This window comes from Anolis sagrei, chromosome 11 (genome assembly GCF_037176765.1).
Source record: "Anolis sagrei isolate rAnoSag1 chromosome 11, rAnoSag1.mat, whole genome shotgun sequence".
Taxonomy (NCBI): Eukaryota; Metazoa; Chordata; class Lepidosauria; order Squamata; family Dactyloidae; genus Anolis; species Anolis sagrei.
The window spans coordinates 17,574,915-17,588,513 of NC_090031.1; the positions used below are offsets into that span (position 1 = coordinate 17,574,915).

The 13,599-nt window shown below is 43.4% G+C and overlaps 1 protein-coding gene across 1 annotated transcript in view; it reads right to left on the bottom strand.

The window, feature by feature from the left end:
* Positions 1 to 5,109: 5,109 nt before the first annotated feature.
* Positions 5,110 to 13,599, bottom strand: part of MED27 (mediator complex subunit 27) — a 192,560-nt gene continuing 184,070 nt past the window's right edge. Inside the window, exons 7-8 of the mRNA XM_060757149.2 lie at positions 13,478 to 13,555; positions 5,110 to 5,729 (exon numbers count right to left, since the gene is read on the bottom strand). Of these exons, the coding sequence (XP_060613132.1) occupies positions 5,595 to 5,729; positions 13,478 to 13,555 (213 nt within the window). The 3' untranslated portion in view covers positions 5,110 to 5,594. The remainder of the gene's footprint in view (positions 5,730 to 13,477; positions 13,556 to 13,599) is intronic.

Genomic DNA, 13,599 nt, shown 5'->3' on the forward strand with positions numbered 1-13,599 from the left:
GATATATAAACCCATTTTCCCTACTTCCAACAGACCTCACTACCTCTGAGGATGCTTGCCATAGATGCAGGCGAAACGTCAGGAGAAAAATTGCCTCCAGAACATGGCCATATAGCCCGGAAAAACCTACAACAACCCAATACAATATAATAATTTGCAGTATTTATATTCCGCTCTTCTCACCTTGAAGGGGACTCAGGGCGGATCACAATGCACATATGCATGGCAAACATTCAATGCCATTTAGACACACAACATATATAGACAGAGACACAGAGGCTATTTAACTTTCCAGCTATATGAGGGTATGCCCTTTGAATTCCAGCCACCGGGGGAGCTGTCGTTTCACCATCCACTTGTGACACTGATGGAGTACTTCTTCATTCTTTTGCACGCTGCTGGAGTTTTATGGCGTCGTACACTAGTTAAATTAGCCTCCCCGCATAAGAGGTACCTAAATTTCCTACATTATTATTATTATTATTAGCAATCCGGCCTTGTTAGGTGTGTTGCTAATAATAATAGTAATAGTAATAATAATAATAATAATAATAATAATAATAATAATAATAATAGAAATTTTGTTGTGATTTCTTTATAGGCACAAAGTACAACAAAACTCCTTTTCCTCTGAAGCCCATTCGAATGTACTAGCCATTCCCTGCCACGCGCTGCTGTGGCCCACATGGGGGTTCTGTGTGGGAGGTTTGGCCCAATGCTATCATTGGTGGGGTTCAGAATGCTCTGTGATTGTAGGTGAACTATAAATCCCAGCAACTACAACTCCCAAATGTCAATATTCTATTTTCCCCAAACTCCACCAGTGTTCACATTTGCGCATATTGAGTATTCGTGTATTTGGTCCAGATCCATCATTGTTTGAGTCTACAGTGATCTCTGAATGTAGGTGAACTACAACTCCAAAACCAAAGGACACTCCCTTCCAAACCCTTCCAGTATTTTCTGTTGGTCATGGGAGAACTGTGTGCCAGGTTTAGTTAAATTCCATTGTTGGTGGGGTTCAGAATGCTCCTTGATTGTAGGTGAACTATAAATCCCAGTAACTACAACTCCCAAATGTCAAGGTCTATTTCCTCCAAACTTCATCTGTGTTCATATTTGGGTGTATTGAGTGCTTGTGCCAATTTTGGTCCATATTCATCATTGTTTGAGTCCACAGTGCTCTCTGGATGTAGGCGAACTACAACTCCCAAACTCAAGGTCAGTGCCCACCAAACTCTTCCAGTATTTTCTGTTGGTCATGGGAGTTCTGTGTGCCAAGTTGGGTTCAATTCCATCGTTGATGGAGTTCAGAATGCTCTTTGATTGTAGGTGAACTATCAATCCCAGCAACTACAACTCCCAAATAACAAAATTATAATTTTTTGAGTGATGGTCACTCCTTGTGTTGTGAGATGTTTTGATGCCAAATTTGGTGTGATTTTGTTCATTGGTTCTTTTGTTTTTAGGGCACTCATTATGCACAAAGTATTTATATATATATATATATAGATAAGAACAAAGGCCGTGATGGTGAACCTATGATACGCGTGTCAGCACTGACACACATGGCTATTTTTGATGACACGCGGCCACATGTGGCCGCATACAGAGAAGTACACCTTATAAGAGCCAATCTAATTCCATCCTTAAATTTAACATCTGCATTTTTGAGCATTGTTCACTCCATAACTCAGCATGGAATATACATTTTTCTTATTTAAACTATAAATATTGCAAAATTACCTTTATTTTTTCTCAAAGTTGACACTCCACTCAAGTTATGCTCAGGTTTTTGGCAAATTTTGACACACCAAGCTCGAAAGGTTGCCCATCACTGGACTAAGGTATGGTTGACAAGACTCCTAGAGTTGGAAGAGGCCATATAGTCCAACCCTCTTCCTTCTGCCTAGCAGAAAAAAGCACAATTAAAGCACTCCTGGCAGATGTCCGTGCAGGCTCGGAAGTCCTTTTTGGGGCTTCCAAGAGGATTGGCAAGGCTTTCCTCTGGCGAAAGGAATGCATCTTTTCCTTTGCAAGATCCTGGGGATGACCAAGCCATCTCTCCACAATCGAAGCCTCCCTTTCCCCCCCTCCTCTCTTTTTCTCCCAAGGGGGCCATTGATAGATTAAATCCCAGCGCAGGAGGCGGCGGGTCGATAATAGAACGTGTGCCCAGGTCCTCACTCACAGGCAGGCAGGCCTTGACAAGCCTGGGCCTCTAATTAAAACCTGACGCTGGGAATTAAAGAAAGTTCGGACAGAAGCAAGTTGCAGGCAGCATTGGGATCCTCGCTCAGCAGCCTCCTCCAAGGGGGTGCATATCCACACTCTCTTCCGGACTACAGCTCCCAGCATCCCCTAGACCAGACTCCTGAATACAACCAAATAACTTACGACTCCTGAATACATACAAATAACTTACACCTCCTGAATACATACAAATAACTTACGACTCCTGAATACATCCGAATAACTTATGACTCCTGAATACATCCAAATAGTTACAGCTCCTGAATACATCTGCACCAAACACACACCTCTTCTGTCTATCTATCTATCCATCTATCTCTCTAGGGTTCCTTGCTTTCTCCTCCACGAATTCCTCCTTCTGTCCTGCAAATGGAGATGCGAATGATGATGATGATGTCCTGCAAATAAATATAATAGTAATAGGGATTAATACTAACCACTATTAATAATTAATGTTATTATTACAAATATATAATATTTTATTAATGATTATTACTAATTATTAATAATTTTACTAATAATATTGTATAATGGGGTTAATACTAATTGTTACTGCAAATCAATAATAATATTACTACTACTACAGAGGTACTCCTGGTCAGTCGAAAGGCCGAACAGGGCATAGGGTTACAGCCTGTGTTGGACGGGGTTACACTCCCCCTGAAGGCGCAGGTTTGCAGCTTGGGAGTGACCCAGGACTCATCGCTGAGCCTGGAATCCCAGGTCTCGGCGGTGGTCAGGGGAGCTTTTGCACAATTAAAAGTCGTGCGCCAGCTGCGTCCATACCTTGGGAAGTCTGACTTGGCCACGGTAGTCCATGCTCTGGTTACATCCCGTTTAGACTACTGCAACGCTCTCTACATGGGGTTGCCTCTGAAGACTGCCCGGAAGCTTCAATCAGTCCAACGCGCGGCAGCCAGATTGCTAACAGGAGCAGGGTACAGAGACCATACGACCCCTCTGCTACGCCAGCTCCACTGGCTGCTGATCAGCTTCCGGGCACAATTCAAAGTGCTGGTGTTGACCTATAAAGCCCTAAACGGCTCTGGCCCAGTTTACCTGTCCAAACGGATTCTCCCCTATGAACCATCAAGGCTATTAAGATCTTCCGGGGGGGGGGGGGGCTCTGCTCTCGGTCCCACCACCCTCACAATCACGGCTGGTGGGGACGAGAGACAGGGCCTTCTTGGTGGTGGCTCCCCGGCTTTGGAACTCCCTCCCACTAGAGGTTAGATCTGCCCCCTCCCTCCTGACGTTCAGGAAATCATTAAAAACATGGCTCTGGAATGCGGCATTCAAAGACTGAACCTAGAACCTTCCCTGTGATGAATTATGATGAACTGTGACTATGAATATGATTATGATCATGACTGGATTGACGATTTGGTGTAGGAAACTGTAATGATGTTATGATGATGTTTTTATTGTACTGAGTTGTACTATTTTAATATGTAATGATTTGTATTTGCTGTTTTATATGATTGTATTTGATATGCACTGTAAACCGACTTGAGCCCCTCGTCGAGGTTGAGAAGGCCAGTATAGAAATCTTCTAAATAAATAAATAAATAAATAAATAAATAAATAATATATGTATGATTAATATTACTAATTATTGTTAAAATATTTTATATGTATGTATGTATCAGGCTAGGGGCCCCTGGTGGTGTAGTGGGTTAAACTGCTGAGCTGCTGAGGTTGAGAGAGTGTGACTCAGTTCCCATGTAATCAAGGAGGGATTAAAACCTTGGGCTCCTGGAACCCACAACATAAAAACACTACCATGTATTGTTTCTCAAGAGAGCATCCATAGGGATAAATTTGACACATTTTTAATATGTATTTTGCGAAACAGTAAGGAAAGACGGAGACAAAGTAGAGGCACACCACGCTGTTTGCAGTGGTGCAAACATCACTGTTTTATTGAATGGGACGACTGCAGAGAGACTCCTCTGCAAGAAGAAAACCACCAAGGCCCGCCCCCTTTTAAGTATAATTCATAACAAGTAAAAATAGTAATTGTAATCACAATTTGGGTGCGTTTCCTTAAGAAGCAGCTGTCGGACAAGTGCAACGGAGCACTCCAGCATTGAAAGACCACCTTTTGGGGAAGCTCCCTATTAGATGTGGGAAGACGTGGGGAAAAACTGGGGAAAAAACGGGCGGGAAAAGATTGGGAAAAAAAACAAAGCAAAAAAATCGAGGGGGAAAAACAGGGAGAAAACTGAAAAAAGAGAAACCTGGGAAAAAACTCTAATTTCCCATTAGAGATGGGAAGGCCTGGAAAACCCCCAGAAATATTGTGGGGGAAATGGGAGGGGGATAAAAATTGGGGGAAAATAAAGAAAAAACCCAGAAAAAACGGGAAAAACAGGAAAAAAAATTTTCAAGGCCTTTTCATCTTTCTTTCCCATTAGAAATGGGAAGGCGGGGAGAAAAACTGGAAGAAATGGGGGAAAGCAAGGAAAAACAAAATAATTGGAAGGAAAACGGGGGGGGGGGGGGGCGGACGACGATGACGACAACAAAGAACAACAACAAAAAAACACCCAGAAAAAAAACTGTTTTCCTGACATTCCCATCTTTATTCCTCATTAGAGGTGGGAAGGCCTGGGGCATAACCCAGAAAAATGGGGGAGGGGGATGGGAAAAATTGAAAAATAGAACTGAAAAAGACAAGGGAAAAAACTAAGAAAAAAACCAGGAAAAAATGAAAAAAAGGAAACATGGGGGGTGGGGGGAGACCTCTGAAAAAATGGGGAAAAATGAGGAAAAAAATAAAAAAAAAACTTTTCCAAGCCTTCACGTTCTTATTCCCCATTAGGGCAAGGGAAGGCCTTGGAAAAATGGGGGGAAATTGGAAAAAAAAACCTGGAAAAAATGGGGAGGTGGATGACTGGGAAATAACTGAGAAAAATAGGAAAAATCCTGTTTTCCAGGCCTTCCCATCTCTATTCCCCATTAGAAGCAGGAAGACCTGGAAAAAAACAAATAAATAAAAAATGGGAAAAATGGGGGGGGGGGGGGGATGAAAAGAAAACAAAGAAAAAAAATCTGGGAAAGACTGGAAAAAAACTGTTTTCCAGACCTTCTCCTCTCTGCTCCTCATGCTCTCCTTTCGGTTCAATGGGACCAAGTCGAATTCAGCGTCATAAAAGAGGCCAGGATTCCAAAGAGTGTCAATACTTGGAGTCAATTCCCTCGAAAAGGCTCTCCTTGTGGCAGAAAGTCAATGTCCGGATTGCGGAATGGTCCCGTTAGTTGAAGCTTCCACACGGTAATGGTCCTTACACAACGTGACCCACAATTTTACCCACATATTGGGGGGGAAATCCCTCGATTTACTGCCGGCAAGTGTCATGGAAGGCCTCCAAGGTGCGGAAGTCTCTCCAGGTGGGAGGCAGGCCATCTTGGAGAAATTTCCCACAGCGCTGGCAGGGCGCCTGGAACAGCTTGATGTAACTCCGGAGCCAAGTCTGGAAGAGAAGGAAGGGAGAGAGTGTTCACTAGAGCCCTGAAACACCTTTTCAACATGAATCACACTCTGTCCAGTAGAAGTTTATTTTATATATATATATATAGTATATATATATATATATATATATAAGCAATATATATAATATTTATATTTATATAAATAGATGCTTTTGAGCTGTGGTGTTGGAGGAAAGTGCTGAGAGTGCCTTGGACTGCGAGAAGATCCAACCAGTCCATCCTCCAGGAAATCAAGCCCGACTGCTCACTGGAGGGAAGGATACTAGAGACAAAGTTGAAGTACTTTGGCCACATCATGAGGAGACAGGAAAGCCTAGAGAAGACAATTATGCTGGGGAAAGTGGAAGGTAAAAGGAAGAGGGGCTGACCAAGGGCAAGATGGATGGATGGCATCCTTGAAGTGACTGGACTGACCTTGAAGGAGCTGGGGGTGGTGACGGCCGACAGGGAGCTCTGGCGTCGGCTGGTCCATGAGGTCACGAAGAGTCGGAGACGACTCAACGAATGAACAACAACAATAATAAATAAGCAAAGTCAAAACAGAGAATCAAAGTTCAAAATGTTATTTCCAAGACAGCCAAGAGTCCAAAATCCTTTTTTCCAGAGTAAATCCACATAAACAAGAAAGATCCAATGCAGGCAACCTATGCCACACATTAACTAGAAGCAAGAATACACTCAGAAACTTGAATTCACTAATTCCGAAAACATAGGATCAAAAACTGAGAGCTGTTTCCCTGAATGCAACATTGCTCTCACAAAGAATTGTACCAGAAGGAACCACTTTAAAAGGCCTCAATCCCTCCCATAACATCATTTCTCACACACCTGCTTTCCTCCTCTGGAGAAAGCGAGTCCATCTCTGTTGTATGTTCTGCCTCCAAAGTTCAAAGCAACTCGAGCTAGACAAACATTCATCTCCCACATTTCTCTAAGCCAGCACTTCTGGCAAGTTCTCATGAGAACTGATATTGCTTTCTCCAGTCTCAGGGGAACTACTAGAAGATTCCAGAACAACTAATAATAATAATAATAATAATAATAATAATAATAACAATAAACCTTTATTTATACCCCGCTAACATCTCCCGAAGGACTCGGTGCGGCTTACAAGAGGCCGAGGCCAAATACATCAGCAAAACAACAACATAACAAATACAACAATAAATAAACTCATAAAACAAAGCAATAAACATTAAACGATAGCAATAAACATTAAACAATAACACCATGACGCAATTAAAAACTATGGCCGGGCGTAATGTAATGATTAAAAAAATTAAAAATGCTGGACATGACAGGTGAAATGGGTGATTTTGGCGATACATGCAGTGTGCAGACAATCTTAAATCTCTGGTAAAGTGCATTGGGACATGATACTTGGAGTTTCCTATTCTGGGAAGGCACACTGGAACAACCACGTCTTCAAGCGCTTCCTAAAGACTGCCAACATTGGGCCTTGTCTGATGTCCTTGAGGAGAGAGTTCCAGAGTCGAGGGGCCACCACCGAGAAGGCCCTGTCCCTCGTCCCCACCAAACGTGCTTGTGATGCAGATGGGATCATGAGCAGGGCCTCTCCGGATGATTGAAGAGTTCGTGTAGGTTTGTATGCAGAGATGCGGTCACGCAGGTAGTCAGGTCTCAAACCGTTTAGGGCTTTGTAGGTAAGCACCTGCACCTTGAATTGGGACCAGAAAATGAACTGCAGCCAACGGAGCTCCTTAAACAGGAGGGTTGACCTCTCCCTGTAAGGAGCACCAGTTAACAACCTGGCTGCTTCCCGTTGGACCAGTTGGAATTTCCGGGCCGTTTTCAGGGACAGCCCCACATAGAGTGCATTACAGTAGTCCAATCTGGAGGTGACTAAGGCATGGACCACCCTGGCCAGATCCGTCTTCACGAGGTACAGTCACAGTTGGCGCACGAGTCTTAATTGTGCAAAGGCCCTTCCGGCCACCACCGACACCTGAACTTCAAGGGTAAGTGATGAGTCCAGGAGGACACCCAAACTGCGGACCTGTGACTTCAGGGGGAGTGTAACCCCGTCCAGCACAGGTTGCCACCCTATACCCCGGTCCGGTTTACGATCGACCAGAAGGACTATCTTCAGGCGACTTCTATAGTCCTCTGAAGCTATTCCAGCATCCCTTTCCTCATCTTCTGAGCATTCAGAATCTGACCAGGCTGCAACAGAGAGAAAGTCAAAAAAAGGGAGAGGAAAAGCCAGGAGGAAACCTGCCCAAAGCCACAAGGTCACAGGAGCGCTGACGTCCCCGCTTTCTCTCCGTAAGCAGAAACAGAACATCCGGCAAGTCTGCCTTTGCGAGGGAAGGGTCACCGCCGACAGCTGGGGCTGATGCCTCCCTCCCGCCCACCCGCCTTGGCGGAAATCACATTCCAGCAGCGGAGTGTGCGTTCGTGCATCAAAGTGACCTTGTCAATTGATGGTTATATCAGCCATTCAGGTGCAAAACTGTGCTGATGTTGTGAGTAGTTCAGGAAGGATTTCCTCCGACAGGCAGCCTCCAAGTTAAGAACATCAATTCTGTAGGTTTGTTCTTAAGATGAATTTGTATGCATGTCAGAACAGGGACCTTTCTGAACTGTAATTCCAGCCATACACATATATGTATACATACATATACATACACATATAATAATGTCGCAATACAATATATAGTAAAGGTAAAGGTAGTCCCCTGACATTAAGTCCAGTCATGTCTGACTCTGGGGTGTGGTGCTCATCTCCATTTCTAAGCTGAAGAGCCAGCGTTGTCCGTAGACACCTCCAAGGTCATGTGGCCAGCATGACTGCATGGAGCGCAGTTACCTTCCCGCCGGAGCGGTACCTATTGATCTACTCACATTTGCAAGTTTTCGAACTGCTAGGTTGGCAGAAGCTAGGGCTGACAGCGGAAGCTCACGCCGCTCCCCGGAATCGAACCTGCGACCTTTCGATCAACAAGCTCAGCAGCTCAGTGCTTTAACCCACTGCGCCACTGGGGGCTCCTCAATATAATATATACTGTAGTGTAATTATATACAGTATTCGCTCACTTATTGTGTGTGGGTGTTATGTTCCAGGACGGCCCACAAAAAGTGAAAATCCACAAAGTAGGGACACTATATTTATTTTAGTACTTGCTGTGGCCAACCTTCCCTCCCTCTTTCTCTCCTTCCTTCCCTCTTTTCTTCCTTTCCTCTTTTTCTTTCCCTATCTCTCATCTTTCTTCTATCTCTACCTGTTTCTTTCCACCCTTTCTTCGCTCTTTGGTTACATCTTTCCTTCCTTCTTTCCCTATCTTTTGTTCCTTCTCTCCTTCCTTCCCTCTCTTTTTCCTTTCACTTTTTTATTTCCTTCTCTCCTTCCTTGCTTCTCTATCTTTTTTCTTTCCTTCTTTCCCTCTCTGTTTCTCTCCTTCCTTCCTTCCCCCTTTCCCTCCTTCTCTTGTTACTTCTTGACTGTCCCTTCCATTTAATATTGTATTTATATCTTAGAAAGAAGGAAAGGAAGAAGGAAGGAAGGAGGGACAGGAAGGGAGGGAGGAAGGAAGGAGGGAGGAAGGAGGGAAAGAAAGGAGGGGGATGAAGAAAGGAGGGAAGGAAATGAAGGGGAAGGAAATGAAGAAAGGAAAAGAAGGAGGAAAGGGAGGGAGGAAGGAAGGAAAAGAAGGAAAAGAAGAAGGAAGGAGGGACAGGAAGGAAGGGAAGGAGGGAAAGAAGGAAAGGAAGGAGAAGGAAGGAAGAAAAGGAAAGGAAGGAAGGAAGGAAAGGGAGGAAAGAAGGGAAGGGAAGGAGAGGAGGAAGGTCCTTCATTCAAGCACCGTGGACCTTCCTCGCCTTCTTACTGGGATCTGCACGCATTATTTGCCAATACATCACACAGTCCTAGACACTTGGGAAGTGTCCGACGTGTGATCCAATACAACAGCCAGCAGAGTGTCTGCTGTGGACTCATCTTGTTGTGTTTCTAATAATAATAATAATAATAATAATAATAATAATAATAATAATAATAATAAATATTGGAAAGGAAGTCCTATTGAGGAGGGAATGGCTGTGTTTTCTGCTGCACCAATGGACTCATCTTGTTGTGCTTCAAATAATAATAATAATAATAATAATAATAATAATAATAATAATAATGGGAAGTGTTCGACTTGTGATGTTTTGATACGAAATCCAGCATATAGATCTCATTTGTTGTAACATAATGTGGTTTTGTGTCAGTAAAATAATAATAATAATAATAATAATAATAATAATAATAACAATAATAATGTATTGTCGAAGGCTTTCATGGCCAGAATCACTGGGTTGTTGTAGGTTTTCTTTCGGACTGTATGGCCTTGTTCTAGAGGCATTCTCTCCTGACGTTTCGCCTGCATCTATGGCAAGCATCCTCAGAGGTAGCATCCTCACTACCTCTGAAGATGCTTGCCATAGATGCAGGCGAAATATCAGGAGAGAATGTCTCTAGAACATGGCCTTATAGCCCGAAAAACCTACAACAACCCAATAATAATAATAATAATAATAATAATAATAATAATAATAATAGTCCTAGACAGTAGGGAAGTGTCCGACGTGTGATCCAATACAAACAGCAGAGCGATCTTGTTTGCTGTATACTCATCTTGCTGTGTTTCAAATAATAATAATAATAATAATAATAATAATAATAATAATGGGAAGTGTTCGACTTGTGATGTTTTGATACGAAATCCAGCATTTAGATCTCATTTGCTGTGACATACTGTGGTTTTGTGTCAGTAAAATAATAATAATAATGTATTGTCGAAGGCTTTCATGGCCAGAATCACTGGGTTGTTGTAGGTTTTCTTTCGGGCTATATGGCCATGTTTTAGAGGCATTCTCTCCTGACGTTTCGCCTGCATCTATGGCAAGCATCCTCAGAGGTAGCATCCTCACTACCTCTGAAGATGCTTGCCATAGATGCAGGCGAAATATCAGGAGAGAATGCCTCTAGAACATGGCCATATAGCCCAAAAAAACCAACAACTCAATAATAATAATAATAATAATAATAATAATAATAATAATAGTCCTAGACAGTAGGGAAGTGTCCGACATGTAATCCAATACAACCAGCAGAGTGATCTTGTTTGCTGTGTACTCATCTTGCTGTGTTTCTAATAATAATAATAATAATAATAATAATAATAATAATAATAGTAATGATAATAATAGTCCTAGACAGTAGGGAAGTGTCCGACGTGTGATCCAATACATCCAGCAGAGTGATCTTGTTTGCTGTGTATTCATCTTGCTGTGTTTCAAATAATAATAATAATAATAATAATAATAATAATAATAATAATAATAGTGTATTTTTGTAAACTCTGCTGGGCGGGAGGGAGGCAAGGAAGGGTCTAAAGGGGGACAAAATGGTCTGGATCTGCGCTGCATTATAATTCCATGCTATTTAACTCAATTCCAAACTCCAGGAGAGAACATAGACAGATAGCTCTCTGCCATGACGGATGTGCATGCATCTTGTCACCTGCTGAATGATGTCGATAAAGAGAAAATTGTTCTCTGAAGCCGCCGCCTTGATTGAAACCAATCCTTCTCTTTTCTCTCTCCATTTCGGCTGTCAATAGCTTTCCCCAAGAAAGAGAAGAACCAAGGCCTGATGGCAACCAAACGGCATGGTGTCGCATTGCATTGCCGCATTGCTTCCAATGGTGGAAATTTTCCAGAGGTTAAATTCTATGTTTTGCCTTTTTCTGGATAATGATGGCTCCGGTTCCTCCTGTCAAGCGGATTGCACACCTGAAGAGCGAGGCCTCCACTGGTTTTGTCACCTGGGAGGACGATCAATACCAGGCACCTTCGGCGCCATGCAAAACGCGCCTGCCCATCGTTTGGCATTAACCTTCATCTGTAGGAGCTTTCATCTAGGTCTCTTCTTATATTATCTGTAGTCTTGTGCTTGAGCAGTGTTTCTAAACATTGTTGGGCCTCGCCTCAAGCCATGAGGGTAAGAAATACAACAACAACAACAACTTATCTTCCTCTTCTTTCTCTTTGTTTTCTTCTTCTTCTTCTCTTCCTCATTCTTCTTCCTGCTCTTCTTTTTCCTCCCCTCCTTTCTCTTATCTCCTCTTCTTTTTCTTCCTCTTCTTCGTCCCCCTCCCACCTCCTCATCTCTTTCTTCCTCTTCTTCTCTTCTAATTTCTCTCCTCCTTGTTCTTCTCCTCCTTGTTCCTCATCCTCTTCTTCCTCCTCTTCTTCTGCCTCCTCTCCTTCTTCATCCTGCCCTTCCCTTCATCTTCTTCTTGTTCTTTATCTTCTTTTCCTTCCTTCCTCCTCTTTTTTCCTCCTTGATCTCCTTCTCCTCTTTTTTCTCCTTCCTCCTCCTACTCTTCTTCTCATTTTTCTTCTGCCTTTCCTTCCCCCCTCTTCTCCTCCTCCCTCCTCTTCTCCTTTTCTTCCTCCTCCTCTTTTTCTCCCCCTTGATCTCCTTCTCCTCTTTTTTTCTTCTCCTTCTCCTCCTGCTCTTCCTTTTTTCCCTCCTCCTGCTCTCCTTCTTCCTCCTGCTCATTTTCTTCTGCCTTTCCTCCCTCCCTCTCCTCCTCCTCATTCCTCTTCTTTTTCCTCTTCATCCTCCTTCTTCATCTTCCTCTTCTCATTCTTTTCTTACCTCTCTCCTCTTCTTCTCCGTCTTCCTCCCACCCTTCCCCTCCTCTTCTTCTCCTTGTTCTTCATCTTATTTTCCTTCTTTCCTCCTCTCCTGTTCTTCCTCCTCTTTTTTCTACTTTTCTCCTCCTTGATCTTCTCCTTTTTTCTTTTCTCCTTCCTCTTCCTGCTCCCCTTCCTTCTTTTCCTCTTCCTGCTCTCCTTCTTCCTCCTGCTCATTTTCTTCTGCCTTTCCTCCCTCCCTCTTCTTCTCCTCCCTCTTCATCCTCCTTTCCTCCTTCCTCATCTTCCTCTTCTCATTCTTTTCTTACCTCTCTCCTCTTCTTCTCCGTCTTCCTCCCACCCTTCCCTTCCTCTTCTTCTCCTTGTTCTTCATCTTATTTTCCTTCTTTCCTCCTCTCCTGTTCTTCCTCCTCTTTTTTCTCCTTTTCTCCTCCTTGATCTTCTCCTTTTTTTCCTTTCTCCTTCCTCTTCCTGCTCTCCTTCCTTCTTTTCCTCCTCCTGCTCTCCTTCTTCCTCCTGCTCTTCTTCTCATTTTTTCTGCCTTTCCTTCCTCTCTCCTTCCTCCTCTTTTCCTTATTCTTTTTCTTCCTCCTCAACCTCCTTTCCTTCTTTCTCATCTTCCTCTTCTCATTCTTTTTCTCCCTCTCTTCTTCTTCTCCTTCTTCCTCCTGCCCTTCTCCTCCTCTTCTTCTCCTTGTTCTTCATCTTCTTTTCCTTCCTTCTCTTCTTCTTCTTTGACTACTTTGAATGCAATTTTCCTCCTTCTTCTTGGCAAGGGGTTGGAGGTCTCTTCCAACTCTATAATTCTATGATTCTTCATCCTCCTCCTCCTCCTCTTCTTTTGGGACCGCAGCTCATCAGAAGAGCAGTTGCCCCTGAAGCCAAATGGGGCCTTGCAGGAAAGTCCCATCCTAGGGAGACTCCAAGGTAATGTGGTAGTGAGGGCTCTCCTAAAATGTTATGCGGAGCAGAACAGGCATTCGGGATGAAGGTCAAGTGAAGGCCCTTTTTGTTGGACCAAAGAGGGCCTTCAAAAATAAGGCTGACCCAGAGGGACACCTACCATGAAGGACCTGACCACCACGTCCGGCATCTGGGGTAACTGGTAGTGCAGGAGGGCTGTTGTCGCGTGGTCCGTGACCTGGGAAAAGAAAGGAACACTCATCAGGAAGACCGCAAAACAAC